At 50.2% G+C, this 2623-nt stretch overlaps 1 protein-coding gene across 1 annotated transcript; it reads right to left on the reverse strand.

The window, feature by feature from the left end:
• On the reverse strand, nt 1-1327 carry SETTUDRAFT_169046 (uncharacterized protein). The gene is made up of 2 exons (XM_008026643.1): nt 1105-1327; nt 1-1048 (listed from the first exon to the last, which is right to left on the reverse strand). The coding sequence occupies exons 1-2, from the start codon at nt 1253-1255 to the stop codon at nt 135-137; spliced, it is 1065 nt and encodes a 354-aa protein (XP_008024834.1). The 5' UTR covers nt 1256-1327; the 3' UTR covers nt 1-134.
• Nucleotides 1328-2623: the final 1296 nt, after the last annotated feature.

Consider the following 2623-nt stretch of genomic DNA (forward strand, 5'->3'; position numbering starts at 1 on the left):
AGGCGACAGACTTGTGTGGGTCTTCCGCTCGCAACTCGGAAAGATTGCTGTTCGTAGAATTAATGTAGCGTTATATAAGGTATCTTGCTTTTTCGTAATGTACGTAGGAACAACGTGTTCGTCGTTGTCTTCGTCTATGCGCCACCGTCTCGTCCGGTCAGCATAACGCCCCTCTTGCGCATGCGCTCCTCGACCATCCTCTTGCTGTACCCAGACTTGTTGACGGTTGAGCTCTCGCTCAGCAAGCCGTCGACCTTTGCATAAACGGCATCCGTGTATCCAATGTCTGGCGCAGACCAGTCCATGGTGAATGCGCTGACGGCAATGGCACCACCAGCAACAGCCCAAGTCTCGTCGGGGAGACTGGTATCGCCATTGTACTGAGCGTTGATACCGGCGGCCAGAGGATCAACATTGTCCCAGTCGAACAGCCCGGTCGTCTCGTCGTACACGGCGACATCAGTGTTTGCGTTGCCCGTCAGCCTGGTCTTGACAACCGGAGGCATGGTGCCATTGACAAGATCAGGAATGTTAACGTTGACGCCGTAGCCAAGAGGAAGCACTTTCTGGTCTTTCGGGGTGTTCTTGATGAACTCGTTCACAACTTCGAATGTGACCTTGGCCGCAACGGCAGCGGGATGTGAGGGGCCCGTCACGTTGAAGTAAGGCACAGCCTTGTTGCTCGCGCTAGTCGCAATTCCAGGAATTGAACGCGAGATAGCTGCAAAAGTCGCACCCACAGTGCCACTCAATGCCATGACGAAGGGGCCGAGGTTGGTACCGTAGTTCGGCCCGGCAATGAACAGATCCGCCGTCTGCTTCCACTCGGGGTAATACCGGGGAAGCACATAGTCGAGCGCCACGAAGGTACACGCTGCAGGTGTGCCGTCGTAGTACCATATGTTTTTGTCCGAAGGATCGCGGCCAACAGACGGCGAACCCGCCGGTACAATGTCGTACTGAGACGGCTTGGTCAGGTTTGCTGATTCTGACCAAATGACCGTAGTACCCTTGCCAGACTGCTGCTGAGCGGGCGCAACGATGAGTACTGCACGCATCAGTATACACGTATTGGTGCCAATGCCCAACAAACCAAAAGCTCACCTTCATGACCCGCGCCAACGAGTAACTTGTACAGCTCTCTCAGATTCCCACTGCCAAACCCGTCGTCATTGCCCATGAGAATCTTGAGCGCATCCGCCGACGACGCAAGACCCAGCGCCGCAATCAGCGCCGCGCGAAGTTGAAACCGCATATTGAGGACGAAGAATCAATCAGCGCTCCAACAAGAAAATGCACACACACACTCAAAGGAGGCGTAAGAGCAGCGTAACAAGCTACAACAAGCAACATCCAAGGCCCAACGGCCTTATATATCTGTACCCAAGAGGCTCTATTCCGTTCGACCCGGCCACCGGATACAAGACTATGCCATGAGTATACTGGCGCACAACCACCATGTCAGTCGCTGCAGGAACCGCAAACCTCCCATGAATACGGAATCCCCGATATCGCGAGCAAGCTCTCACCTGTGCTCACCGCGCAACGTGATTCGGTGGTGATAAAGCGAGCACTGGTCGGCGCTTTGGCGGGCTAGGACGTATGCGGCAGGAGCATGCATGTGGCGCGGGGTGAGATGAGGCGAGCGCATCGGGAGACGGCGAGACCGACGGAATGGGAATCGGGTGTGCAAGTTGTTGCTGAGGAACATGTCGAGTATAGCCTGAGAAGCTGTGTTGATGGTGTGAGTACGTTGGTTAGGATTGAGTTGTGTTGTGGTTCAGGTACTGCGTTGTGAATGTTGTTGGGGAACCACGCACTAAGCCGGATTAGGGCCGTGTCTCCCTCTAGTATGTCATTGAGGAAAATTGTGATTGATTGCGGAGAGCCCGCGGCGTAAGATGCAGATGCAGATGCAATGCAGACAAGGGTACACGGACTAAAAAGTTTACGCGGCTGAATCCTCCGCGGCATGTGTCCATATAGACTCTAGCAGACCTATACTATTATTATTATTATTATTATTATTATTATTATTATTCTAGTTTAACGTCCTTTTTCAGCCTAAAAGGCTATATAAGATGTGTAGGGTTTTTAGGCCTATAAGTATCTAAGTAAGTTATTTCTAGCTACAATATTTAGGAGGGGTTTTAACTAGATAAAGGTAAGGCTCGTAGCCTATTAGTTAGTAGGTAGGGGGTGGGATAGGGTGGGGGAGGTGTATAGCTACCTATTACAGGTATTACTCCTCGTTTTCTGTGTTTCCCTTATACCAGGCTTATGTTCTAGCCTTTATTTCTTGAATAAAGGTAATAGTTGCTTCTATACCCTCTTTTGTTTAAGGAGGATAGGTAGTAATAGATCGCCTTTACAGGCTTCTTTTAGTCCTTTCCTTTCCTCTCTATATAGATTACATCTAAATAAAATATAAGGTAGGTCTTGTATAGACCTATAGTTGCAGGGGCAACTATTAGAATCTACTTTCCCTCTCTTATATAGGTAGTCCCTTAGGTAATAGTGCCCTAGTTTAAGTTAGTAGAAAGCGCTAGAAATCTCTCTTCTGTAACGGCGCAGGAAAGGCAGGTCGGATCTGTTTCGGTCGTAGGATCACTCAGAGGCATAT

This window comes from Exserohilum turcica (genome assembly GCF_000359705.1).
Source record: "Exserohilum turcica Et28A unplaced genomic scaffold SETTUscaffold_19, whole genome shotgun sequence".
NCBI classification, from domain to species: Eukaryota; Fungi; Ascomycota; class Dothideomycetes; order Pleosporales; family Pleosporaceae; genus Exserohilum; species Exserohilum turcicum.